The 25,997-nt window shown below is 45.1% G+C and overlaps 1 protein-coding gene across 3 annotated transcripts in view; it reads left to right on the top strand.

The window, feature by feature from the left end:
* Positions 1-25,997, top strand: part of Rasgrf2 (Ras protein specific guanine nucleotide releasing factor 2) — a 222,777-nt gene that overhangs the window by 171,935 nt on the left and 24,845 nt on the right. For all 3 annotated transcript variants that reach the window (XM_076927135.1, XM_076927134.1, XM_076927136.1), the window contains exon 18: positions 11,588-11,691. In XM_076927135.1, the coding sequence (XP_076783250.1) occupies positions 11,588-11,691 (104 nt within the window). The remainder of the gene's footprint in view (positions 1-11,587; positions 11,692-25,997) is intronic.

Below are 25,997 nucleotides of genomic sequence, written 5' to 3'. Positions count from 1 at the left end.
GGAGAACATGGCAGCTTCTAGACAGGCATGCTACAGGAGGAGCTGAAATTCTACAAAGGAAGTCAGGAGTAGACTATCTTCCAGGTGGCTAGGAGGTGGGTTTCAAAGCCCACCCCTACAGTGAACACTTCCTCCAACAGGGCCACATCTCCTAATAGTGCCACTCCTTGGGCCAAGCATATTCAAACCACCACATGGCTAATCCAGGTCTTCAGATTCAAAGACAAGAACAAGTTCTTGTCATTTCAGCATGGAGTCAGCTATGGACACCTGAGTAGGACATATTATTAAGAAGTCTAAAGTTTAATCATTTGCTGAGTTTCTTGAGCACTTCTTAGCTGGAGAGGACCTCTTAGTACTCAAATAGAAATTATACAGATGTTTTAGAAGTCAGGCTTCTTTCTATAACAGAAGAAGAACAGAAGAAAATTCTAGGCCTAGTACATCTAGATGGAATTTGTTGTTATAATGAAATGCCAAGGCTTATTAGGCAACTGCCTCTGGCATCTGACAAGAATGGCACCTCTTGGTTTTGAAGTGCAAATATTGTGTCAAAGGCTGGTTACTAGGCATTTGACACTGAGCAGTTGCTGCTTACTGATATCCATAACAGTTGGTGTCAGGGAAGAAAGTAGCTAGTTCCTAGGGAAGATAGTTGTTACAGAGAACTAGGTACCTAGGAAGGAAGGCTGGAGGAGGAGGCTTCCCACTCAGATCTCAGGAATAACTTCTGAATAGCATGCAGAGATAGCCACTTCTACTCAGGACAGGGAGGAGTGGGGTGAGGGAGCAGGGAGACTGGGAATATGGGCATCACTGTGCAAAGCAGGCTGTTGACATCATGATATTTACTCAACTACTACTGTTGTCCTGTGACCCCCTACACCAGGATGCTGCACTGCTGTAGGAGGGTTCTGTCGTCTGTGACCATGCCTGCCAGACACAATGGCTGCAACAACAGAAAAGAGCCCCATTGTACTGATTTATTTCATCCAGAACCTGATTTGTAAGAAGGCCTGGAAAAATACAGATTTTAGAGTTGAGTCCCTGAGGCCCAGAGTACATATCATCAATTGCATGTGAAAGAAAGCTGAGTTCCTTGCAGACGCAAGCAATGAATAATGATAGCTATTAGATAATCACAATCGTAATATTTGAACTCTTCAGGAGTGGTGCCTTCAGTTTGGTATCTGCCCAAGACTTTTTAACCCATAGGTCTTCTGCCCTCAAAATAAAGACAGAGTTGCAGACTTGAATTTGAGAGAAGAGCACAAAGGCCATGTCCCTGTGAGATGTTGCATCCCTCAGCAGCAACTCCCTCCCTCCCTGGTGACCGCTGAATTGTACAGCTCTCTTCTCCAAGAGGCTTGTTTGCTCTTGGAAAGTTATATTTTTTTAACTCAGTTACACTTATTCACTGTAATTATTAAAGGCTTTGCTCTCAAAACTGATTAAAAATTAGGAATCAGTATGTTTTAGGAATGATGAAGTTTAACAGTAAATATAGTTCACTAATTTATACTTACATAAATCAAATACTTTGATTTGGTAGGAAAAATTGTAAAAAAAAAATCTGGTAGACTGTCAAATCATTTTTAGACAGATGAATCATTTCTTGGGAAATTAAATAGAAAACACTTGCAGAATTTGTGGTTTTTGAAAAGGCCCTCTCATCTAATGAATAGGGACAGCAACACAAACTTAGTGAATAGAATCCTTAGGGCACCACTGGAGCCTCCTGGCATTTTCACAACAGTTAACGCATGTTGGGTTGATGCACAGGGATGTGTTCTGGGGGAGGATGATGAGATTCCTTTGCAGGAGGTAGAGTTCTCTGGACATGAGGTAAAGGTGTAAGGTGAGCACAAAAGAGCAGTGTGAAGCTCGCAAGTAGCTGAGCCCAAGAAGTTCTAGAAATCTGTGTTGAAAACATTGAGCATCCATTTGCCATTGAAATGATACATGTCTGTGCCTGACACTGTCTGTAGCACTCTGTGGATACACGGAAGATGGCCACAACCAACCTGCAGCTAAACACGGTGGGGGAGCAGCCTGAGGATGAGGCCAGTGGGACTCTGCCCTTGCATGGAGGGAGTTTCTCTGAGGTTGTAGGCTTCTCAGCTATGAGTAAGCATGTCTTCAGAGTACTCAGCAGCTAAGTTGAAAGCACTTCACAGTATCTTGAGGTTACAGCCCCTGGGGATGAGGGGATGGGAAGAAGTGTGGTAAATTCCAAAGCAGGGAGGTTTGGGGACCTTCTGACTGAGGAAATGCCATGGTCTTCCAATAAATAAAACCAGTCAAGTGAATTTTTAAAAATCTTTAAAATAAAAGCAATTAAATAAACTGGTTGAGACCTATTGTGTGTAAGACCATTTGTTTGAAAGGAGACAGAAATATAACACAGGGTCCCAAGTCCATATCCAGTGTTATGCTTGTGAAACTCCCTCTCTTCAAAGCCAACTTGCATGAATAGGGTGGACCTCTATTAACTTGCTTGGGCCATATGAGAAACAGCTTCCACATTGCTTGGTCTTATCCAGTTCAAATACCTCTTTGCATCTTGTCTTGAGCCTCAGAAAGTACATCATCCTGCCTTATACCCTGACCTGATACTGTCCTACAAATCTCATTGTCTTTGAACTTTACACACAAGAGATGTGATTTTGGTCTTTTTCCACTAAGGGACCCTATATAATCCCATGGATGTAGCTGGATGTATGGAATTAGTCTTGCTTGGCTGTCTTAGATGTACCCCCTGCCTAAGTACCTAAATGTCTGCCTACAGTGTCTTTAGGAAGGCCTAGGGTAATCAAGAAATATATGTCACTGTCACTCATGAAGGAGTCACAGCAAGTAGAGGCATCCGTAAGTAGATGGAAGAGATCTATGGAGATTGAGGTGCTACAAGAAGAGCAGAACTAGAAGAAAAGGGAAGGAGAATACAGAGATACAGAATACAGAGGCTGGGCACTAGTCAGAGAAAAGGAAGGAGAAGACCTCAGAGGCATCTGAGCAGCTCATCTTATGTAACGAGGAAGCTGAGATACTGGGAGGAAAACAAACTTTTCCTAGTGTGATACAGACACTCAAAGATCCCCTTCCAAGTTGTTCTTCCTGCCATGTCTTTCTATAGAACCCAGAGGTGAGGGACAAAGACTGAGGATGAAACTGGAGACGTTAAAGGAAGGAGAACTAAAGCCAGTTGGTGATGGCACACGCCTTTAATCCAGCACATGGTAGAGGCAGAGACAGGGGAGTCTCTGAGTTTTAAAGCCACCTTGGTCTACAGAGTGAGTTCTGGAATAGCCATGGCTATACAGAGAAACCCTGTCTCAAAAAACCATCCCCCGCCCCCTAAAAGAAGGAGAATTAAGGTCTCTCCTGTGTCCTTCTGGAGATGCTGTCAGTCTTCTGGCCAGGTGATGAGGTCTACAGAGCATGGGGGAATGAAGTGAAGAGGCCTCATGCCTGTTAGCCCATTGTCTGTGGGGATAAGTGGGGAGTCCAAAGCTGTTGGGGTCATTGGACTTAAGGATTCTGAAGTGTCCAAGCCTGTCTTCCCAGAAGAAATTTGTATTTCTACAGTGAGAGCATTGCTTTGTCCCATGTATATACATCCAGCAGCCATTAATCCAGGGTCTGCCTTGTGGCCAGGGCACCAGGAGTCAGTGCAATGGTAACTGATGTGCATGTACTCAGCCCCTCCTGTCTGTGCCCATTCTGGAAATGACAGTGCCCGGCCGAAACCAATGTCGGCTCCTTATGAACAGACACCTAGGAAGGATGTGTCAACGGGAAGAACTGGTATTATAATCTTCTCATTCTACTGACTGTCACCTTAGGTGGCTAAAGGACTTTTCTGTAAGCTTTGGTTTCCTTATCTATAAAGAATGAGGAATACATTTGTGGACTCATTAAAAGTAAAAGATGTAATACTAAAAGATTTTTAATTAATTCTAAAATATTTTTTAATCCACTTTAAACTCAATGTATAGTCATTCCTTTGGGAATCTTAAAGCATTTATTTTTCAAAAAAAAAAATCCATAAAAGCAATTCAGATGACAGCTTTTGTTACTGATTTTCTTGAGAGATGAAAGCAGCTCTATATTGATTCCCACATACTCTATGTATTTTTTTTTTTTAATCACAGATAATGTCAGACCTGCAGAGGTTCTTTTCTTCCATTTGTTCTTGCTATGTCTACCATTCTGGAGACAGTGGGATCTGGGGAGTGGAGCTGATGCATGAGGCAGACTGAAGTCTCATGCAGCAGCCAACTTTATTCAGAGCATCAGACAGTTTATCCTCTGAGTGTTAAGAAAGGTCACATGAGTAGTGTCCAAGCACAAGGACAGGCGGCCTGTGGCAGGCAGGCTGCACATGGTGAAAACGTGTTTTTCCACAGAGGCATATCAACAAATACCGATAGCCAGTTGTGATGAATGATCTGAAGTAAAACTCACTTCTATCCAATACACCTGAAAGGGGCACAAAAGCACATTCTAAGACCAATTTTGTGTTTTGAAGAAACAGAGGTCACAAGACTCTAGTTTTCTTGGTGTTTTCTCACAAGCACTCAGATTCCTCGCACATTCTTGGACCCTGTTCCAACATCGCTACAGGTAATGGCACATGGGGGAGAGGGACCTCAGATTAACCCAAGGAAGGATTTAAAAACAGAAGGGTAAGAACACATTTAAACAAGGGTTAAAAAAAAAAAAAGGCAGACAAACCTCAGTCTACCATATGTTTACTGGTCTATTTGTGTGTTCTTAGCAGACATCTAGAAACTGCCCCTTTGTGTTAAAAGTTATGCTTTGATTGACACCTTACCTTCTGCAAGCCTGCATTATAAGGATCTCATAGAAGATGGACAATGTGGTTTGTCAGCAAAATGTAAGGACATGTTTGAGGGCTTCTAATACACAACGAACCCCTCTCTTCAGCAGAAGCTACCAGAATAGTCGCCCTCTGCGTGCTCGGAACTGCTCTCGTAAGGCTAGCAGAATGCCCCTCAGTTTGCTACCTGGAAATAAGAGCAGAATTGGAGAGAAAAGAAATAGACAGAAATGTCATTACAGACCTTGCATAAGTGAGTGAGATCTGAACTGGGAACTACTTCCTGTATATAAAATAGTAATTCACTTTCTCCCACTCACTGCATTGAGTAGGGTTTTCAGTCCCTTGTCACCTGAGAATTGCTGACAGTGCATTAAAATGGATATAACTGTACTCACCAGTGGTTCCCACAGCAAGTGCCCACCCTCTCCCAGCTGTGGTGACAGGAGCTGTAGCTGTGGTGACAGGAGCCGTAGCTGTGTGCACAGGAGCTGTAGCTGTGTGCACAGGAGCTGTAGCTGTGGTGACAGGAGCTATAGCTGTGGTGACAGGAGCGATAGCTGTGTGCACAGGAACCATAATGGTGGTGTACAGGAACTGTAGATATTGTATATATGAACCATAACTGTGCTGTATGGTAGCTAGAGCTATGGTTCACAGGTAGAGCTGTGGTATGTTGTGTTTTATAAAAAGAAAACAGGATACATTTGATAGAGCCAGGTGATGAGGTGGGAAGGGTGCCTTGGCAGGCCCATGCTGAGGCATCTCCTCCCCCTGAGGTACCAGCCATATGATGGATATAGTATAAAATAGAGTGTATTTGGAGCATAGAAAGGGGAGTTGGGAAGGAAGTGGAGACAGACAGACAGACAAAAGGAGGAAGAGGAAGAAGAAGAAGAAGAAAAGAAAGAAGAAGAGACCAGGAACACATGGATAGTGGGGAAGGGTGAGAGGGAGAGAAGGAGAAAGGGATCTGGGAGAGAAGAGAGTCAGAGAGAATAAGAGAGCAAGGAAGGAAGAACAAACAGCCCCTTTTATAGTAAGCTGGGCCTAACCTGGCTGTTGCCAGGTAACTGCTGGGCAGAGCCTAAAAGGGATGGTAACATCATATACAAGAGATACAGCTGTGGTTTATAGGAGCTGTATACGGTATATAGGTGGTATATATGAACCATAGCTGTGGTATGTGGGAGATACAGCTGTGGTGTACAAGAGCTATGGTTGTGGTGCATAGGAGCTATAGCTGTCATGTACAGAAGCTATAGTTACATCATATAGGAACTGTAGCTATGATACACTTGTGTGGAACTCAGTCTTAGAATAGTGACAAGAGACACAGGAAATAGGGAAATCTAACAAGTGCTAGTAAGTGTTAAGCATGTGATCTCTGAATGGGAAAAACCAAGGACAGAGAGTATTAGAGTTTCTCTCCAAAGGGCTCAGGCCATGGCTGCCCCTGTGAGTTAGTGAAGTTGGAGGGAAAGAAGCATAAATCTGAGCTTTGGGACTGTTTCTTATGAGAGAAGAATGTGCTATTAATGTGGAAATATTTCTAGTTGTCTTGAAAGAACACTTTGGGGGAAGTTTGGAGAGAGTAGGCATGCATAAGAAACCCACAAGAGAAGGCTGTGGTGTCGACAGAACAAAGATGGTAGGAAAAGATGCCCTGCTGTCTCTGCTATGGCATGGACCCAACCTCCCATGGCTTCTGAAAGTTAATGCAGATATTTAAACATAGGCCTACTGATCAGCCAATCCTATCACCCGCTTTCACATCTCATTTCACCCACTCTAAGAGTTATATGTTATGACTCATGATACAGACATGCATGCATGTACACACACATGTGCTCACATATGCACTCACATGCATACCTAACACACAAGCTCACACCCACATCATACATACATACACATATGCGCACACACAAGAACACATAAATTCATACACACGTTTACATATATGTTTACATATAGACATATGTTTACATATAGACACACACATGTATGTATGTATACACATGTGCAGATGCATATGCAGGCTCACACACTTGCTCTCACACATACAATGAACATACCTACACACATATGCACAATGCACTCCTACACATACATAAATATATACATATACACTCATACAGAATACACACATGCACACATATATACTCATGCGCACGCACGCGCGTGCACACACACACACACACATGCACACAAGTTCTCTAAAGAGTACCCATCGCCACCATAGACAACACATGCAAATGACCCTCATCTTCATTTCTTTAATTCTAGTCACAATGCACTAAACTGGTCTCAGTCCCCATTAACAGGTCATATGAAGTTTTAAAAATATTAAAGAAACAAACCAAAAGCCAACAAAACATTGGTCCATATAATTGCCATGTAGAGATATAATGACTTGGAAAAAAGAGCATATCATTTTTGGTTTGCTTTTTTCCTTCTCTTGTGTACTGTTCATGGTGCTGAATTACAGGACTTTTTCATATAAGTATATGTAGTATGTTGAACATATTCCTTCTCATAGCTCCTACTGAACCCTTCCATCCTTCATCCAGTCCTTCTCCAGGGTTTCTACAGTATGCTGCAGACTTTTCAGACCTTATGACCAAGAAGCTGGTTTTCTGCTGAAAAGTTATTTTTCTAACCAAATGACTCCCATTCACTGTAATCAACAGTCTCTGCCCTCAAAACTGAGTCAAGTATGATCTTGAAAAATTAGCCATCAGTGTTCTAGGACTGATAAAAGAGGAGGAAGAGCCAGTTTTCTTTAATGGTGAGGATTCTAGTAGGTCACCCACACTTCAGGGGATGGCCCCATACTCAGAAGTATGGAGAGGGAGACAGAAAGGGAGAGGAACAGAGACAGCAGGGATGGGAGGGGAATCAGGGAGGGAGAACGGAGAACACACTGAAGGCAGATGGATCTGGAAATTTATGGGGAGGAATAGAGAATGATCAAAATATAGTGACTGGAATTTTCAAATAACTAATACGAATACATTATTAAATAAGTTAGTTTGCAGATTTCTGAAGGAAACGTAAGACTAAAACTCTGGCTCTGGGCAATGAGAAATATTTGCGAGTGCTCTGGATAGATCTAAGCTAGCTCAAAGACACTGTGAGCTCCAGGACCTTTGCCAACTTGCAGTGCCTCTCTCCTTTTATTGCTTGTCTGTAAGCAAGGATGACATTTCTCCTATGCAGTGGCTCTTCTTGTAAAAGAAGCCACATTACTTAAGCGTCTACACTTGGAGCCTGGTCGTGTGATCAACAACAATGTTTGCTGTCCTTGGGTGTCAGGGTTAAATTGCAGGCCATTCATGATCCCCCTGGAACAGTGCCTGACTCAGAGCAGCAACAAATATGAATATCTAGTCATAGCAGCAACCCAGAGACATACTTGCAGGTTATATGTTGTAAAACATATGCAGATCAGAGTATGAACTGTAACAGATTTTTGTCAAACACACATTTAAGAGGATTCTGAATTTAAAAAAAAAACCAATCACACTGGTACCATTGATGCTGTAGGAAAGATTATGTCCATTTGTGTGACGTGAAAATGACACCTCACTGAGTTAATGTTTTCTTAGTTCATTTTCTGAGTCATTTCCTAGGTTAGGATCATTGAAGTGATCCTAACGCTGCTATGTATGCACCAAGCACAAGTTCACCAGAAGTAGTGTTCTCTCTGTGTGTCTCTCTGTCTCTCTATCCCGTCTCTGTCTCTCTCCCCCTCTGTATGTGTTAGTGTGTATATGTGTGTGCGTTCTTCTCTCTATCTTTGTCCTTCTTGACAAGGTTTCTTTGTGTGGCCCTGACTGTTCTAGAACTTGCTCTATAGACCACGCTAGCTTCAAACTCAGGGATCCACCTGGCTCTGCCTCCTGAGTGCTAGGATTAAAGGCTTTCTGGTATATCTAGACTGCCAGGAGCCAACTCACCATCCAGTCATTTGGTCAATTGTTCTTCCATTCATATCAGATTCAGTGAACATTTAGTATGATTTTAGTATTTGGAAATTCATTTATTTATTGAATACACATTTAGCCTGAGTGCCAATCTCCAGATCTCACATAGCAGCCAGGTATGTGACACACATCTGCAATCTCGTCACTGGGTCTGGGGCCCACTAGTCACTGCTTTAGACAAGTCTTGAGGTCAAGGTTCTCTGAGAGACTCTGATTAAAAACTAAGGCAGGAAATGATAGAGGAGGGCATCCATGCCAAACTCTGGCCATAGACACAGATATGTAAGTACACACACACACACACACACACACACACACACACACACAGCACATGCATGCACACACATGCACATACTACACACATACACTGCATATATCACACATAGGGCATGCATGCACACACAAGCATATACCACACATGCACATACATATTGCATACAGCACACACACACACACATTCATATACTCCAATAATAAAAATTAAGAATAAATAATACACATACTGTACTGTATATGCCATGCACTGCAAAAATATATACCAAATCCTCATCTTCATGAAAATAAAAATATTTTTTTCAGAAAATCACACAGATAAGTCTACTGTTGTGTGCTAGGTGTCATAGAGTGACTGCTTGTGTTATGGTGAGATGTAATAGGAATTTTCTCCTGCTTTGGCCAGAAGGCCTCACTCTGGAAGGAGTGGTGGCTTGCACTCATTGAAGGGGGCACGTTACTTGCTTCAGTGTTGAGCAGAATGCGCAAAGGCCTGGGGATCATGAAGAACTAAAGTGTGGAGAGATGGAAAACAAGTTAGAAATGTGTGGTTCCAGAAAAGGCTAAGCAGATAAACCCTGAGAGCCCTGTAGTCTGCATTGAGGACTTCTGAGTCTGTTGCGAGAACTCTTGAAAGGCCTTAAACACCAGTTTGACACATCAAATTTGTCCCTTGAAAAGGTCTTTTTGGCTCCTGGGATTCCAGACTTGAAGAGTGAAGAGGCAAGAACAGAATAGACCAGTTAGGGCTGCTTGTATTATCTAGGGAGATAGAGAGAGAGAGAGAGAGAGAGCGAGAGAGAGAGAGAGAGAGAGCGAGAGAGAGAGAGAGAGAGAGAAGTTCCAGGCTTACCTACCATGATGAATGGTGTTATTTCTTTACTGGGATAACAAGACCAGACAAGGGCAGAGTTTGGAGAAAGGCTTTGGGCTTTTTTTTTTTTTTTTTTTTTTTTTTTTTTTATCATTTTGTACTTGTGGTATGTTTGAAATATCTAACAGGGAAGTGTGAAGAGGGTTTGCACACCTGGGTCTGGAACTCGGAGATGAGCTCTAAGGATGTAAATACGTGAATGATGTGTTATAGGTTAAAAGATACATTTCTGAGGGAGTGATTGCAGACTGGTCCCTGGATGTACAGACGTGGAGCCTATTGATGACCTTAGCAGAGCCTGTCTTGGTGACGGGTGAGAGGGGGGTGAGAGGCTTGGAGCGATGAGTGGAGACAGTAAGAGACAAGGAAATGGATTCAGTGAGAGTAGACAGTCCTTCAAAGAAGAGTTATGGCTATTGCGGTTCTGGAGCTTGATCCCTGGGTATTAAACATATTAAGCAGGTGGTTCACTATGAAGTTACGTTCAGCCCAAGATGTATTCATTTTTAAAGGAAATAGATTGCTTCATTATTATTGGGTCACAGAATATTTTTCAAAGTGGAGCCAGTGTGAAGTACTAAATGTTTTATGGATAACGGAAAGGTGACTTCAGACTGTGACGTGGCAGCACAAAGGGACTCGCAGACACTGGACCAGGCTAGAGGTAGAACTCTGCCAGTATGTATAAAGCCCAAGATCAACGTGCTTGCCCACCCCACGAAAAGACCCAGAGAAATACTGAATTATGGTAATGGCTGACATTTGACCTCTTGAAGTTGTGAAGGAACTGTGATTAAACCCTTCACATTTGTTAGTTAGCAAGCGTAATGTCACAGCAGTTCTATTAGACAGAAACAAGGGGGATATTGGAGACCGGTCACCAAAGACATGATATAATTTACAGACCTCGAGGACAGCTGCTTCAAACCAGGCAATCTTTTTGTTACCAATTATTTTACTTTCAGCTGACAAACAACAATGACATAAATATCTATTTATGGGATGTAAAAGGGATGCTTTTACATATTTATACTGTGGGGCGATTAAAACCTATCGTCAGAGCTATCACTTCGTGTACTCACACGTTTTCTGAGGTGAGATCATTTGGAGCCCATACTTTCAGTGACTTTTAAAATACATCTTTTTCAAGCATCGGCTGTACTGTCTGAGTGCGGATGAACAATAGAGGATCTGTCTCACCTGCAAGCCCACCTCCATCTCCCGAGAGGAATGGCTCCATGGTCACTCTGTGGCAAAGCTATAATCCACGCTGGCTACAGTCCTTTAGTTAGTGTTCCTTCTTGGCTTTGTATGTGGATCGTGAGAGACATTAATGGACATGTCATTAGCAGGATGCTAGCTTTCTAGCTTTCCTCGGTGGCCTTTAATAAATCTGTGTGCATTATTCATGTAATTGCACCTGTGCCTGCAGTGGGCTGGCGGGAGAGTATAATAAGCAAGCCGAATTCACAGGTCTGAAGCCTCTTTCCCTCCCTGCCACAATGTAACATTTTGTATGTTTCATTACCAAGAATCCCAAAATAAATGACCTTTCCCAATCCCCGGGGACTGGCCCTAACTGCAGTGTGTGTTTCTTTTCCTCTGAAGGATTTAACAATGAGAGAACATGTGACAAGGAGTTCATCATACGGAGAACAGCCACCAATCGAGTCCTGAATGTCCTCCGCCACTGGGTCTCAAAGCATGCACAGGTAATTCCCACTTTCCAAGCAATTACTTTCAACATTTTGTGTTTCCGTTACCCTTGCAAGTCATTACACAGGTAAACTATCTCCTGACACACTATGGCTAGAAGCCTTGGGATTTAGAAGCTAAGGAGGGAAGATGTAAGGACAACATACAAAGAAAAACAGCCACATGCATGGCCGACATTGCTGTCACATCTGCAGACAATCTGACTAGAGCTCCCTCTTCCCTCAGATTCGAGGCAGCACAACTGAAACTGCCCCAGAGCACGTGGGGCACCTTTCTCGAGGTCCCCTCTGACCGTGGATCTCTGCTAGAGAGGCCTCCATCTTCAGTGGTACCCACAGCCTCCATAGGCAAACATTACAGTGACTCTTAGAGCCCCAAAATACATTTTTATCTCTTGAGGGAGGGTTCCTCACCAATTCACAGGATGTCTTACCTAGTGTCCCTTTATGTTTCGGCTCCTAGTACTCTGTTTTTAAGTTGAATGAATTTTAGTTTTCTATGCAAAATTTGTAGAGTTTTTTTTTTTTCTTTCTGCGTTTATAAAACAAAACCAGGCCCCTCCTTACCTTGTTGGTTCTGAAGATGCACAATTCTTTACCAACTTCATATCAGGCCTTCCTGGACCTGATGTTGGCTAGTGGGCTATAAGAAGAATTAGTGAAAGAGACCAGGGCCCTGATTGGCCTAGATCAAAGATGTGGCAAAGTGTAAAGACCATTTTGAGTTAAGCACGAAGCACAGCATAAACATTTGTGATTCAGACTCCCCTTGCCTAGAAGAGGAGAGGCCTTTGTCGCCTCCCTGCACTTGGCCCTGAAGCACACTTTGCAAATGTGCCTGCCCTGTGCAGCCTGTGCCTGTCCTCCGTCTACTCGTCCTGCGGTCCTGGGCACATGGCAGACGTCTGCTTGGCTGTTGAGTTGAACTGAGTTTACATTTTAAGGCTGCTGCTGTGCACTCCTTCCAAGAGGTCATTTTTCTGCCCTTTAGTTCCCAAAGGCAGCCAAAACGCAGGCTGAGTCTGCGAATGGACCCTCAAGCTGGGCTCTACACTACAGTATGTATTGGCACTGCTGGGGAAAGCAAGCGTTTTCGTGAAGCACACATGTGCATGCATGCACATACACACACGTCCTGTGTATTGTTTACACAATTCCCAGGTCTCTGCGGGTAGCGGGGCTGTGCTGCTCTTAGCTGCTGTGGCCACTGTTATCTTCTGAGGGACTTCTAGGTTAGAGAGTCAGCTCAGACGTGTCACTCACTCATGGGTTGTCACATGGTTGTGAATTCCAGGACATTTCTGTTTTGTTTTGTTTTCTGGGTTTTCTATTGATTGGCCATTCTGAAGCCACTCAGTCCACTTACTTGAGACATCTCACAGACATGGAACGATGTTGGAAAGGAAGATGAGCTGCAGCTTCGACTTTGGATTGCAGTTCTCTTCTTCCAACTCTGGAGCATGTCTGAATGGCCGGCGGCAAGGGAAGGGACCATTCAGAGTTTTCTTTTCCTGGGCTCAGGGGACACCTTCAGAAGCATGAGACCAGACGAATGACCCAGTTAAATAAACAAGCTCCTTCCCACACAGAATTCATGCACTAAGCCCTACTAACTGTCCTTTCTGTTTTCTGTCTTTGTCCACTACTGACAGTTGTGCACCGGGGTGAGGGGGGCAACTAACATGCATGTCATGCGGTCTCTGACCTCAAGGAGTTCCCAGCCGTGGGGAAGGTGGCCAGTCAGCCATTATGCTTAGTGTAATTCCTGTGTGACTCGCTCTTCCCTCTGGCTCTGGCAGTTACCTCAGACTTTCAGAGGACCAGAGGCTTGGGTGGGGGGTGGGAATGGGGTACTGTGGGGTGTGGGGGCAGGGAGAGGAAACAAAGATTACGCACCCTTAAGGGGAGTTACTGGGCCACCTAAGAACAAGGAAGAGCTCCTGAAAGCAACTCAACCACAGGCCTTCTCACCCACCAGTGGCAAGACAGGATAGGAGAGGTCAGAGAGAGTGGCAGGGTCAGGTCCCTGCTTCACGGGGAAGGGATAGAATTGCTTCTCCCTTAGTCAGCTGCAGAAGACACCACTTGAGGAAGCCACCAGCCATATGCCCTGAGGGCTGAGGTGGTATAAGGCATTTGCTGGGGCACAGTAAGGAACTCTGTATGCACGCACATGGAGCCCTCTCTAGATCGGGGAGCAAGTAGACCTGCCAGGGAATCTGGGATGGCCCTCCCCTGTCCCGAAGCAGACTGCCTGTAGGGGTTATATAATCCCATTGGGAGAGGCTGCGTGAAGAGCCATATTGGAAACCTGGGAGCTAAGGGAATTGAAAATGCCTCACAAGAGGCCAGGCATTACCTGGGTCAGGTGAGCTGGCCAAAGTGCCCAGCTGAGTCCTCCTCGGAATCCCACCGACAGGCCCACAAGAGTCAAGCTGATCACTGTGCCCGTCATAGCCAGAGGAGCCAAAGCCCAGGCCCACCTGCATATCACACCAGACTCAGCTCTTCCTCCCTCCCCTCCCCCGAGTATCTGCAGCCACAACAAATGTGTAGGGTCGAGGTGCAGGGAGCCAAAGGAACCCTTTGTGACACTTTCCAGGGTTAGAACAGGCTAGGTGTGGACAGGGTCACACATGTTACATGTGTGGACTACACATGACTGTGGTTGCAGCTGTAAGGCCCCGGGAGGATGGCACCTGGCTGGACAGTGGAGGCCGGCTTACAGCAGCTGAACAGGCCTGGCTAGAGGCCATGATGGTGACTGATGGCTCCATTCATGGCGTAGCCTCTTTTTGGAGCCCATTTCGCTGGCTGTGTTCAAATAACCCATCCATTAAGTTTCTCAGTTCAGTCTTCTTATGTAAATTTTGTGACAAACTCAGAAAGACATATTTATCTGAAAAACAAAGGGCTTTTGAATTCATATAAAATTATATGGTTTCTTCCTTTTCTTTGAGCTGTGAGAGATGGCACATAAATGGTCCTGAGCTTAAGTGTTCAGTGATCTCTGTAGTGACCAAATCCCTGAAATCCCACCCTCGTCAAGACAGAGAACCCATTCCCTAACAGCTGGGGTAATACCCCAGTGGGAAGCGTGAGTCTGTGTTAACAAGGCTATCATCACTGAGGGCATGGGTGGGTACCTGAGAGACAGGGTGGGATGGAGAGTAAAGACTGATTTACAATGAGACCCCGCTCTGGCACTTGATGCTTCTGTAGCTCAGGAAACCTTTTGTCCCAGGTTCTAGTCTTCTTCACCCTAGAAAAATCCAGAAAATGGCAGTTCTTCCTGTTAGTCACGGGGATGATGTCATGAGGTGTGGCTCATGTAGTGAGGCTGGTACAGATGGTTGCTCTTGGGGGAGGGAGCCTTGTGTCTGCACCCTGACCTCAGGTAAACAGAATGGCAGCCCTGCAGCTGACTGGCAGAGCTGCTGAATCCTCAGAGGGCCTCTGCTGCCTTTAGGAGATCAGTAGAAACGCTGCATTTCATCTGCAACGCCCAGCGCAGTGGCTTCTCAACACACAGGGCTGATTGGTCTCCTGCGGGTAGCTAGCATGGAAGAAGCATTGAGGTTTCATCACTTAATTAAAATGAAGTGTGAACCAGAGCTCCATCAGGAAAGGACCCAAGACTGAGACACGAGGAGTTCTTGCAGCCTTGCCCCGTGATCTCTATCACAGCCATGGTAGGAAGCTGAGGAGAAGGGCCCCTCCTTGTGGAGGGAAAAACAAACCTTTCCATAATACAGTGTTGTAGTGAAATCTCTGGAGAAAATGGAAGCCCCACCCTCCCCCAGAAGGAAAGGACCAGAGTGCCTCCCTGTGTCCTGCCTAGGAATGTGCCTGAGTTAGTGAAGCAGGCACTGGGAAGCTTGCTCAAGGATGTCTGGGTCAGGAACACCCCCCCCCCCCCAGATACAAGTGCAGTCCCTCCCTCTCTCCCTCTCTCCCTCCCTCCTTCCCTCTCTCCTTTCCTCTCTCAACTGTTGCTTATTTTGTCAATGTTAGGAGTTTCTTTTTATTTATTTTTTTATTTCTTGGCATTATTCGGCAGAACACAGAACTCAGTGTCCCACCAGAGCTCAGAGAGTTCAGATATAGCCTTTGTTCTAGATCTGAAGTGGGGGTTGAGCCAGGACAAGCGCCACGCAGCTTTTGGTGTGGGTGGGAGAATGAAATTTGTAAGAAACAACTGAACAGGCGGCTGCTGTCACCTCTACTGACAGCTCTTGGCCAATGGCCAGCTCTGTCCTATCCCAGAGCTCAGTCCCTCTGACTATGGCCATTCCTGCTTTTGTCTGTCTGATTCCAGTACTTTTCTGTCCATGTGCCCAGCCTACCATCAGCTCCCAAACAGTGGCTCTGCCCTTCTACTTGTGAGGCAGCCTTGGTGTAGGGACGTCTAACCACTGAGCTCTCTACAGGATGAGACTGCCCCTCTGTGCTTCAGGCCTCTCTGCCCTGCAAGAGTGTTTCTTGTCTTGTGTCTCCTAAAGATGCCCAGGAATTTACACCCCACCCCAACCCCCAATTTTCGCCATAGGCAGGTGCTATGGTTTCCAGGGGAACTACATGCTGGTGCCTGAACAGAAGAGGAAGGATTGGCTGCTTTAGCACAATCTAGAGGCCGGCTTGAGGTTTGATGTTGCTTTAGTTATGACAGGGGGAGCCAATTCTTCTATGAAGTTCTCTTTGAATTCTTTTTTTTTTTTTAGGAGGTAGCCTCTTTATGGGGATGCACTTTTTGGTAACAGCCTTGTAACTTTACAAATGTCTCCAAATCTTCTATTATTTTCTACCCATCAGTCATTGTTCTGAGCTCTCGGGGATAAATCATTGCCCCTGCTTTTCCCTTCTGAGGGGAAAAGACAGATGTAGTCATTAGCCCAGCTCTACAGAAGGGAACACTGTGGCTCAGAGTTATGTTGTTCCTGTGATTACACGAAAAGCAACAGGCAGTACCCAGATCTCCACCCGTGCCTCCTGGCTGCACAGTCTGTGCTTCCAAACCCCGATCTCACAGCCTCTTCATCTATCTAATCAACTCTTGGAGTATTGCAAGCTCAAGATATAAAACAGGAAACCCCACTGCTGATACAGAGTACCATGTTGACCCTGGCCATGCTTTTTGGTTCTATTGCTAAATATTACACTAGAAACATTTCTTTCATGCCCAAGTCTGTTTTCTGTTGTTCAACACATAGGATTTATATATAGATTAGCATGGGGTAGAACACTAAGTCCCTCTGACAACTGCTGGAGCACTGCTCAGTTTTAGGTGGTGACAGGCATGTAGATGGTACCAGCTATCGCTGTCCAAAAAAAAAAAAAAAAAAAAAAAAAGGACCAGCCTTCCCTCATCTTGAGGCCCTAAGAAATTCCACCTTAATAGACAGCTTGGAAGATGTCCCACTGCTCAAAGGTATTAAGATACCTCAAAGTTCCTGAGCCTCTCCACGTCAAGTGGGAGCTGACAGGGATGCTCAGGCCAAGGAGATAAAATTTAGTCTCAACCTGAGGTGCTGATGGTAGTGAAATAATTCTTTTTAATTCCAGATTCACTGTCTAGTGCTTCAGCCGTGCACTGGATGGTCGGCGGGCTGTGTACTTTCTTGCCTTTTCATAATAGGTGTCCATTACTTCTAGTTGTCCACCAATTCCTGACAACGAAGGGACTCTAGGTGTCTAGTTGTATAAAGCATTGTTTTGCCACAAGCTCACCTTTCCTACTGCAAGAGCCAACAGAAAATACAGAGCACTCTGCTTAACTGACAGAGGCCAGCAACTCTGGCTTCTCTGGTGTCCTAGGTTTCTAAACTCATAGGCTGATGACAACCTTGATTCTTACAGCATTTGAGCCTGCTATGGCTCTCATTTGACCTTTCTCACCCCTCAGGGTGAGTACCAGGGACATCCTGTTTCCTCTTAGTTCTTAAAGCGCCTGCATCAAACAGGACTCCAAGGGACGCAGCCTGGCCACCTGAGCAGGGGTGTTCTGCAGGATGAGCAGCCTGGCCACCCGAGCAGGGGTGTTCTGCAGGATGAGCAGCCTGGCCACCCGAGCAGGGGTGTTCTGCAGGATGAGCAGCCTGGCCACCCGAGCAGGGGTGTTCTGCAGGATGAGCAGCCTGGCCACCCGAGCAGGGGTGTTCTGCAGGATGAGCAGCCGGCTTTCTCACTGGTGACCTGGTGAATGCGCTGTACTGGGTTCTCACACAGAACTGAATTACTTGTCAGACTCCAGTATTAAGTTCAAGCTATTATCTGAGAAATCTGTGTTTACTTTCTGTGTATGTGAATCCCGAGGACACTCTGGGATTTGTTGTTGTGTGTTTGTTTGTTCAGGTGGGTTTTTGTTTTGGTGGTGAGGGGGGGTTGGCGTTGGTTTTAGCTTTTTCTTTTTGTTCTTTGATTTTTGCCTTCCCTGGGCCAGATGAACAGGCAATAAAGTTTTCTTATCAATTCTTATTGAAAAATCCTAGTTTATTAGCTACTTGCCACATTCCTCTTGTCCTCTCTTCATCTCTACATGTGTCCTTTAAAGTCTTCCTTAGCTCTCCAGGCTTCTCTTAGTATTGATGAGGCATTGATAATAGGATCATTAGCTGGTGTGAAGTTAGCGATTAAGACACCAGTGTCCTTTAGGCCACATTTTCTCTTCTCCTTAGTGGCCATGGTTCCTACTAAAATACTGAAAGTTTCTTTCCTACAGATCCTCTATGAACCTTTTGGCCATGAAAAGTGAAAGTGAAGTCAATTTATTATTGACTAAGAATTCAATAAGAAGTAGCACATTGAATATGACTACTTTGATGGACTCTTGTGATTATTTTCTGATCTTGGTGATTTCTCTGTGGTGGTTTGAATACGCTTGGAACAGGGAGTGGTATTATTTGGAGGTGTGGCCTTATTGGAGTAGGTGTGGCCTCGTTGGAAGAAGTGTTTCTCCGTGGGCGTGGGCTCTAAGACTTTCATCCTAGCTGCCTGGAAGCCTGCTTGCCCTCTAGCTACCTTTGGAACAAGAGGTGTAACTCTCAGCTCCTCCAGCGCCATGTCTGCCTGGATGCTGCCATGCTCCCACCTGGATGATAATGAACTGAACCTTTGAATCTGTGAGACAGCGCCAATTAAATGTTGTCCTTTATAGGAGTTGCCTTGGTCGTGGTGTCTGTTCACAGCAGTAAAACCAGATCTAAGGCAAGGTGTTATGGGAGTAAGTCTTCCTATACCTCTTTAGCATCTCTCTTCTCTCATAATCATTCTTGAACCTTGGAAGCATGACTGAGGACTGTTGGGTACAGCCATATATATCCTCACCAGGGAAATGATGACCAGACATGTGCTATGATGTCATCGGTCCAGTCTTTGTTTCACAGGCCAGGCTTGGACCAGGGCTCTCACCACTGCAGAGCATCCTAGTGATACCTGGAGCCAACCTTACACTCATGCATGCCCTAGCTGGCTCAACCCCTGGCTCCTGCTACCTGCTGGCATTTTCTCTCTATTCCTCTCCCTGCTTCTGCTCCCAGGTGTCATCAACCTGAGCTCCAAGTCTCTGAATTAAGTCTTCCCTTGGATTAACACCAACAATGCTTCCTATGGACCAGGTGTCTCCCCTGTGGGACAAAAGTAAGTCGTCTTCAACTCTTTGCATCAGACTTTTTACGTGGAAGAACCACATACTCTCCTGGTGCTTTTCTAAGGTTTATATTAGAAGTAAACTCATGGATCATTGCAGTGACAGTTGGCATTGTTCAACTGGAAGAATAAATACTGGAATTAAAAGCAGGCCCTTGTAGATTTTCTCCCTCCCATCTTTGTTGTTGTCGGATCCATTTACATTAGTCACCTTTCTAGAACCCTAATAGAAAGCACTGCCTCTGGAAAAAAATCTGTCTGAACCTCTGCCCCTGATGCTTGTTTTTAATCCAGGATAATTTTTTTAGGCTTAAAAATGAAAACTTGGGAACTATCCGATTTTAGAGTTAAGGAGCGAGCAGCATTTCCAAATTCTAATAAGTTCAGCTGTTGAGGATGAGAGGCTGACTTTTCATAAGTCTCAAACTCTAGAGTCTTTGACAGAAAGCAGCTGAAGGAATGCTTTCCTGGGCGGCACTTTCCTTTGCGGTGACTTGGTGTCACTACCACCATTGGCCTCTAACCAGCGTTTTCGTTTTAATAGACATCTGCATTTTGTACTCCGCCTTCTCCTCGTACCTCTCACTTCACATCTGCTCAACTGGTTTTCCAGATCATCAGTTTAAGTCCTCCTGTCCTCAAGTGGACTTGTGCTCATTCAGTCAAGAAATCGGGATGGGCCAGCTAGGCACAAGGCAGTGTGCTTAGAGAGCCTGAGGGTTAATTGTGTCTAGAGATTAGTACCTGGCCTGAGGCTTCTAGGAGAGCCTTGAGCATAGATTTCCTACATGCTTATCCTCTTTGTAGTTTCAAGAACTCATAAGGAGCGACTACTAAGCATTGAACAGGCATTGGGAAGTGTAGAGATACTGTGCTATTGCTTTGCATGGTCTACTTTCAAAGGTCTTATCCTTCCTTTTGTTTTCCCATGAGTACTTTGCACCCACTATGCAAAGGAAGAGGCTGTCACATTCCTTTGTAGTTGGGTAATGGAGAACTTGAAATTCTTTGTGCTTTACAGTGAGTGTCTCCAGTGGGAGGAGCTGATGCAGAGTCAGTGCAGCCTAGGGCTGTGAACATGGGCAAGCCAGAGGGTAACAGGAGCAGGACAAGGTGAGCAGGTACCCTTCAGGGGCTCCCATCCCAGCTTTTAGCCAGGACAGCCCCTCCTAGGCTTGGCTTTCCATTTTAAACTTCTACCAAGCGTGTCTACCTTTGGACACTTGATACTTGATGTCATTGTGACACAATGCTGACACATGCAAGCTCATTCTTAAGATCTATAATCAAGTCTCAAACAACAACTCATAATATTTTAAATGAGTTTGTGATGCTGTGCTGGGCACCGTTCACAGCGTGGAGCCCACAGGCCATGAGGAAAAGTATGGGTGGCCTAAAGGTGTGCGACCTTTATTTCATCGCCATGAGGACTGCAGAGGATCATCCCAAGCCCGTATCCTGAAGAGATCATGCAGCATCTTTTGCTTCAGCACAATTTAAATTCTTCCCTTGTGTAGTTCAGGAAGGTAGAAAGCCAACGAATACTTTTCATTTACTTGGGTGTCAACCTGAGCCCCAGTCTCTGGGTTTCGAACCCTGCACATCCTAAGCAGCTGCTTTATGGATTTTTGTTTGTGCTTTTAAACTTGTTTCTGCTAATCTGCTCTGCTCCCCATGGTTCCTACTTTTAAAATCTCTGGCCCCTGCTAGAATACACTGATGGTTACAGACTAAATCAGTCACATTTCTCTGTCTCCCTGGATTATCCTTACTGATTTAGATTTCTCCAGTGCCCCCGAGTCAGCTTGACTCATGTAGCTTTTACTTAACTCTTACCCTGCTCTCTGGAGAATGAATGTGATTTTCAGAATGTGCAAGCTACCCACATAGGTTAGTTACAGTGCTGGGGGACATGGCTTATCTACTCACAGATTTCCCCCCCCTCCCTTTTTTTCCCCCAGAACTTGGGCTTGAACGTAGGGCCTTGGAACATTCTGGACCAATGCTCTCCCACTGAGCTCCATATATTCCAGCCCTGTTTTTATTTTCTATTTTGAAGTGGAGTCTAAGCTACCCAAATTGGCCTTGAATCCCCTCAGTAGCTAAGGCTAACCTTGAATTTCCAATCCTCCTGCCTCAGCTCCACAGTAACTGGGATTACAGCCTTGTGTGATGAGGCCTAATTTATGGATTGCTTTTCTGTTGTGTGGCCAAATCTTATTAATGCAAAGTACTTTGTTCAGACTGGAACCAGTATCTGAAGATTCCTGGGTACGAGTGAAAAAGAGTTCCAGACTCAACCAACATTCACATTACAGGCTGCTGTCCCCAGGCCAGTCTCATTAGTAGTGAGTCCACAGCCGTTTCCTTCTGACAGGCTGTGTGCTATGAAAATTTGGCCCTTGGCCAGCACTCTAGGTGTCCAGATCAGAGTCTGCTTCTTGCTGCCTGTTGAAGCTTGAATGAGAGGTTTAGGCTCTGTGCATCTGGACTTTCCTCACTTGAAATGGTACTAGTACCTAGCATGGGGTGAGCTGGCACCAAGCCTGAGTCACAGTCAAAGTCAGCCTCATAGCCCTAGTTCTGAGGGTCAGTCACATCACTGTGAGTAAGCGTCCACTGGGCACAGTCCCACCTAGAGACTTGTGACCTGCTGCTCCCCCTGGCTGCTGCCTCTGTGCGGTGCTTAGATGTCTCCAGCTTCCACTGCTGCTCTGACTTAGCAGAGCATCACACGGTCCCCTCTGCTCCCCCATCACCTTCTCAAGCCTGTGCTCTAGGTATCTTTAGCTAGTGTTTCCTCCAATTGCCCATCTGTCCATCCACCTGCACTTCCACCTGCCCATCCACCTGCCCAACCACCTGCCCATCCACCTGCCCAGCCACTTGCCCAGCCACCTGCCCAACCACCTGCCCATCCACCTGTCTATTCACCTGCCCATCTACCTGCTCACCTGCCCATCCACCTGCCCATCCACCTGCCCATCCACCTGCCCATCCACCTGCCCATCCACCTGCCCATCCACCTGCCCATCCACCTGCCCAACCACCTGCCCAACCACCTGCCCATCCACCTGCTAACTTACCTATTCACCTGCCCATCAACCTGCCCATTCACCCGCCCATCCACCTGCCCATTCACCAGCCCATCCACCGGCCCATCCACCTGCCCAACCACCTGCCCATCCACCTGCTAACTTACCTATTCACCTGCCCATCAACCTACCCATTCACCAGCCCATCCACCTGCTCATCCATCTGCCCAACCACCTGCCCATCTACCTGCCTATTCACCTGCCCATCCATCCACCTGCACATCCACCTGCCCATACAGGTGATCTTTCTTCCTCAGCACCTGCATATTGACTTGCTCAACAGTTGTTGTCAAAAGAATAAGAGACAGAATGAAACATAGACATCTCAGATTTCCTGGGGCCTTCACTTTTCTTCTTTTCTTTTTTAATTTTTTTTTTGTTCTTTTGTTTGTTTGTTTGCTTGTTTTTTGTTGTTGTTTTTAACCTCCTAATGATTCTCTGTCTCGGTGCCTGTGATTCATTAATTTGGAGTGGAGGGGCACGGAAATCATGTGGAAATAATTACTGCTGCGATAGGCTCAGACACTTCCTCTGGTCTCAGATCCTGCTCCCCTGCTGTTCACCAGACACCTGGGCAGATCCAGGGCCGCTACCTCCCAAGAGCGTGATGGCTCAGCATCGCCATCTTGTGGACAAATGAGCTCCACTGAGACAAGGCTTGGGAAATGCAGCCAAAATTACATTCTATGATGCAATGCAGTCAGTCAAACTTATAAATATCCTCTCTCTGGATTTAAATAGGAGGAAATGCTTTCCCTTCCTGATTTATATTTCTTTTTCGTTGGAAATAACATTCTATACTTAAAAAACCTTTTCAGTGACTAACTGTGTATTTTTACATTCATTTGTAGGTTCATCAAAGGTTTCAGCTTTAAAAGTAAAACAAAAGTAATATGATGTCTTGATTCTCAAACTTGGTCAGAGTCTGTTACAAGCAGAATCTTGGAGATGAAGATATAACTCAGTGGTTAAGAACACTACCTGCTCTTGCAGAGGGACAGGGTTGGGCTCCCAGCATCCACCTTGGTGGGTCACAATCATTAGTGACTCCAGTTCCGGGAGATCTAGTGATTACTAGACACATGAATGGTGCACATAAATATGTGCAGGCAAAACACACATACATATAAAATAAAACAAATTTGAAACAACAATCCAGTCTTCTTGCCTCTACAAACGGCTGGACCAGACCACAGGTGATTCCGGTGTGCCTGAGAGTTCGAGCAGCACATGTGACAGGAGTCAAACAGAAATTCCGTGTTCTTGCTCATGTTGATGGCTCTTTCCCAGCCACAGTGTCCCATGCCTTACAAGGGTTGCAGAGGACTTGTCCCTTTCCCCTGTCCCCTGTCTCCTCCACAACTCAGCTGGTAAGGAAGAACTGAATTCATAGGATTCTTCATGGCAAAAACCCCAGGCAGGAACAGCAAACTCCAGGGGGAGAATTCACTATTTGTGTGAGGGATCAGAGAATCTGTTTATGTCAACCACGTTGCATGAGAACAAATATTCAGGTATAACCATGTACCTGTGATGCCTCAGACATATAACCTGTGATGCTTCAGACAGCCATCAGCAAACTTCTCACCTCATCTTTTAAAAGGGTGCTCCCCAAAGTTCAGAAGAGTACAATTACATTTAAAATGTTTTTATTGAAGAATGTTAGGTTTACTTTACCTCTTACCAATAGCTCAGTGATTATGTATTTGTTTATATGATGATTTTTTTTGCTAACTACTAAATTTTTTAAATGAGTTTTTCTTGTACGAGATGTGTGTAAGGATCCTGTTTGTTAATTTGTTTTTGACAGTTTCATACATGAATATAATGTATTTAGACTTCTCTCATCCCCTCCCTTCCCTTCCCACACCCTGTTCCCTACCAAATCTCTTTCCTGTGCTCTTGTTCATTTGTTTAGTTTGTGTTTTCTGGGCTCTACTAGGGCCTTCTATGTGGCCTTAGTATTGGAACTATCCATTGGAGTCTAGCGGTCTCACCAGAGGGTGTGTGACTAAAGACAGTAGTCCCTCCTGCCCATCCTGGAGCTCATACCACCTGTGGTTCATCAGTAAGGGGTGGGGTCTATGAGCCAACCACAGTCCCTGCCCATCCAGGACTCTCTGATGATACAGTGTGTCTTGTGCAGGCCCAGGGCAATTACAGCTACTGAGTTTGTGATTACACTGGCTGTGTTGTGTCTAGAGGCTGGGGCTTCACTGGCCCTCTCCCTCTTTTCCATCTCCTACACTCTTTCTATCCCCTTCTCTGCAGTGCTCCATGAGCTGTATCAATGAGTTATTAAGGACTGAACCCTCCTCACCTGTCACTTATCCTCAGCATCTTTCGAATCCACGAGTCTAGAAGACCTTTCACATTTGCCACCCTGGGGCCTCAGAACAGCTCCTGTTGAGCCCAGGATGTAGCCCAGCAGCTGCTCAAGGATGCCAGCTAATCACTAATTAGCTCTCAGCAAGGCCTGAGCAGAAGGCTGGTGTCCTTCACAGTAATCGCGCTGCTTATGGTAATCAGATTATTTGCATCATTAGAGTCTCAACACAGCTACATGAAGACTCACTAATATATATCAAATGTTCATTAAGGAAATAGACTCCTGATGGTTGCAAGCTCCTTTGGTAGTGCACAGAGACTGAAGCAGACAAGGTCGTTAATTGTTTAAAACTACAAATACCTCTGCCTTGAGATGGGGGTGGGAAGTGGATGAAGACAAAACAGCAGCAAGATATAACTCGGTTATCCATGCACACAGTGTAATGAGGAGCTGTTGGATGACAAATAGGTGACATTTTATGAAAACACGATTTAATATTAATAAGACAGATATTGTCTTAGTTTGGGGTTACCATTGCTGTGATGAAACACCATGACCAAAAGCAAAGAAAGGGTTACACTTCCACACCACAGTTCATCATCAGAGGAAGTCAGGACAGGAACCCAAACCAGGCAGGAACCTGGAGGCAGGAACTGATGCAGAGGCCATGGAGGGGTGCTGCTTACTGGCTTGCTCCTCATGGCTTGCTCAGCCTGCTTTCTTACAGAGCCCAGGACCAGCAGCCCAGGGATGGCACCACCCCCAGTTTACTGGGCCTTCTGCATCAATCACTAATGTTTAAAATGCCCTATAGGGTTGCCTTCAGTGCTAGCCAACAGTCAAAGTGGCATTCTGGAATAGCTTACTGTTCCTTTTGTTATGGAACGAAGATGCCAAAACACTCAATTCAAAGTAGGTTAGAAACTGTCTAGAACTGATAAAATTATGGACATTTTAACCCTAATTTTCTATATGTAGTAAAATATTTTACTCTTTTCTTTTTATCTAACTAATTGCCATTAGCGATGTTGGTCTCCAACCACTTAAAATGATTCAGGTTAATTCCTCAAAATCATTCTGTTTAATGTTAAAATGTAATTATTAGACTCGATAATACAACTAATAATATAACAATAGAAATATTATAATGGAATGTGTTGTAACAACTGTAATGGATTCTTGTAGCTAACCACTCCTGCCTGTACACACAGACTAGTAGCCTAGGAGAGCCAGGT

The sequence above is a fragment of the Arvicanthis niloticus genome, chromosome 29, assembly GCF_011762505.2.
Source record: "Arvicanthis niloticus isolate mArvNil1 chromosome 29, mArvNil1.pat.X, whole genome shotgun sequence".
Lineage (NCBI taxonomy): Eukaryota > Metazoa > Chordata > Mammalia > Rodentia > Muridae > Arvicanthis > Arvicanthis niloticus.
Note: the sequence above shows the minus strand (reverse complement) of the source record. Positions and strands in the feature narration are given on the sequence as shown.